Here is a 3,090-nt window from a genome sequence, read left to right as displayed (position 1 = left end):
TAGATTCAATTTGTGGTTCATAATGTAGCATAAAAAAAGTTCTTGCTAAAAATTATGGCCTTGTGGGCATTATTAGAATTGTTTATAAGACCACTGGCTGTTTTGGTATCCCGTGGGATTTGAATCTATTGGCTGCAATACATGCATCTCTTTTAAAAAGGTATTTGTTTTTGTATTCTTTTTTCTTTTTTGGGGGTTACTTTTTTAGAACTTGGTCCCCTTTGTCTTGGTATTTCTAGTACAACCATTAACTTTAATATTTTTATTTTTATTGTCATAATGTTTATTTGGTTCTCTTCACCTAGACTCTTGTAATTAATAGTAGGACACTTCACCCTATATGTTGATACCCCTCTATAGATTTATGGGTAACAGTCTAGGAATTAAGTATATAGTAAGATTATATTGGGAAATTGAATATACCATATTAGGGTTTGTTGGGGGCAATATTATAAATTTGGTGTAAACTCTCATTTTCCTTACTTCTTTGTGCTAATATTGACAAACAACGTAAATCTTTGTGCTAATAAAAAAATATATAGATTATTTTGGGATTAAGGCTTTGTTGTTGCTTCATGAGCTAATTTCTGCCTATATAGGTTGCAGGAGTTGCTGTGATCTTTGAGGTGCAAAGAAGTGTTAGATCAGAAGCCAGAAAGGAGGAAGTACGCAAACAAGAAGTTGAGGTGATATGGACAAATATATTTTATGTTAAAAAAATGAAGTTTTTTTTTTTCTTGAAAAATGTCAAGATTATAAAAAAGGAAGTTGAATATCGATTTGAAAGAAATATTAAGATACTATGATTAGATTGGAAGAGGGTATATATAATAGTAATTGGGTTAGTAACAAGTAAAGTATAGATTTTGGAAAGTCCCACATTACAGTTAAGTATAGATTTTGATAGGTTTATTTTGGGTCTCGTTATCTAATAGTAATTGGGTTAGTAACAAGTAAATACATGGAGAGAAAAGGTGGAGTATTTTACATTGGGATTACTGTTTGTTTTGTGAATATTGTCTTCTTGTTGTTCAATTTGTTGTCAATTCCTCACATTTTGTCTAAGTAAATTCATATAGTATGTTGTGGTGGGTTGTTGATTTGTTTGTTTTGTGATTGTTACATTTTTGAAACTCGATGTGCAATGGTGAAATTGTAGTGTAGGTGCGCTTCATAATTTGACACATATCAATGGATAAGAGTTGGATGGACGCTAAAAGAGGTTCTGAAGAATACTTCCATGGGCTTAACTCATTTGTGGAGTTTGCTGCTCGCACGGCATGTCAGGGGAAGATCTCATGTCCTTGTAGGAACTGTAGGCATAGACATATGCTTGATGTAGAGGTCGTGCGTGATCACCTGTACTCATTTGGGATGGTGAAGAATTATAGAACTTGGGTGTTTAATGGGGAATTTGAGTCTACACAAACCACTACTGAAGGTGGAAGTAGTTGTGTACATGAAACTTTGGATCAATATGGCGATTTCCATGGGATGCTGCATGACTTACACCCCATGCATGATATGGCATCGGCTTCAATGGACGAAGGTCCTAGTGTGCAACAAGGTCCAGATGGTCCTTCTGTGCAACAACCGGTTGAAGGTCCCAATGATGATGCAAAAAAGTTTTACGACCGAATACAAGATGTGGAGAAACCTTTATACAAAGGGTGTACAAAATTTAGCATATTCTCAGCCATTGTGGTTTTGTACCACTTAAAGACTCTTTGCGGTTGGACTAACAAATCGTTCACTCTGTTGCTTCAAGTCTTGCAAGATTTACTTCCTTCGGATGCTAAGTTGCCAAAAGATTGTTACGAGGCTAAGAAGATAATTACGGATTTGGGTTTGGGTTATGAGAAGATTCATGCTTGTCCTAATGACTGCATGCTTTATTGGAAGGAAAAGAGTAACCTTGATGCTTGCCCACATTGTGAGGAATCAAGATGGAAACCACCCGAGTCGCCTGTAGTTGATAAGACAAAAGCTTCATCAAGTAAGATCAAGAAGAAAGCTGCAAAGGTCCTACATTGGTTCCCTTTAAAGCCAAGATTGCAACGACTCTTTCTATCATCCGAACTAGCCACTAATATGAAATGGCATGCTACTAGTCGAACAAATGACGGGGTGATGAGGCATCCCGCTGATTCTGAAGTTTGGAAAGAATTTGATGATAAGCATGTAGAGTTCGCATCTGACCCCCGCAATGTCCGACTTGGGTTAGCAGATGGGTTCAACCCATATGGAAACATGAGTACCACGCATAGTACATGGCCGGTTGTGTTGGTTCCATACAACCTCCCTCCGTGGATGTGCATGAAAAGGTCTTCCTTGATCTTGTCACTTGTAATTCCTGGTCCAACCTCACCTGTGATTGCTATAGATGTGTACCTACAGCCCTTGGTAGAAGAATTAAGAGAGCTGTGGGATGTTGGAGTCGAATCATTTGACGCATCTTCTAATACCAGATTCCAATTGCATGCAGCACTAATGTGGACCATAAATGATTTTCCTGCATACGCTGACATTTCCGGTTGGAGTACGAAGGGTTTGCTTGCATGTCCATGTTGCATGAATGATACTGAGTCCCGTTACCTTAAACATGGCCGGAAAGTTTGTTACATGGGACATAGGCGATGGTTGGATAACGATCACGAGTTCCGTGAAGATGATATAAATTTTGATGGGACTAAGGAGTTTAGAGTGGCTCCAGTGACACCATCGGGCTCAGAGATCATGGACCAAACAAAGAAGTTAGTTGGACGTTGTCTTGGGAAGAAGCATCAGGCTCTTTATAACAAAAGAAAAAAGGGGGAGGAAGATCCGTGTGTCTAGAAGAAGAAAAGCATTTTGTTCACCTTGCCCTATTGGGCTGATCAGAAGTTGCGTCACAATATCGATGTGATGCATGCGGAGAAGAATGTTATTGATAATATAATGGCGACGTTGCTAAACTTAAAAGACAAGACAAAGGACACCTACCAAGCACGCCTTGACTTAAAGGCCATGGGTATACGAAGTGAACTTCATCTAGTCCACAAAGGGGTTGATACGGTTGAGATGCCAGCAGCTTGTTATAATATGAGTACA

The 3,090-nt window shown here is 38.5% G+C and overlaps 1 protein-coding gene across 1 annotated transcript; it reads left to right on the top strand.

Moving 5' to 3' along the window:
* Positions 1 to 1,191: 1,191 nt before the first annotated feature.
* On the top strand, positions 1,192 to 2,835 carry LOC142611905 (uncharacterized). The gene has a single exon (XM_075784055.1). It carries the CDS (start codon positions 1,192 to 1,194, stop codon positions 2,833 to 2,835), a length of 1,644 nt encoding a protein of 547 aa, XP_075640170.1.
* The last annotated feature ends 255 nt before the right edge of the window (positions 2,836 to 3,090 follow it).

The sequence above is a fragment of the Castanea sativa genome, chromosome 10, assembly GCF_040712315.1.
Source record: "Castanea sativa cultivar Marrone di Chiusa Pesio chromosome 10, ASM4071231v1".
Classification (NCBI taxonomy): domain Eukaryota; kingdom Viridiplantae; phylum Streptophyta; class Magnoliopsida; order Fagales; family Fagaceae; genus Castanea; species Castanea sativa.
This window is presented reverse-complemented; position numbering and strand designations above follow the sequence as displayed.

Excerpts from the sequence above, each read along its gene's own strand:
- LOC142611905 (XM_075784055.1), top strand. The coding sequence starts at position 1,192 with ATGGATAAGAGTTGGATGGACGCTAAAAGAGGTTCTGAAGAATACTTC.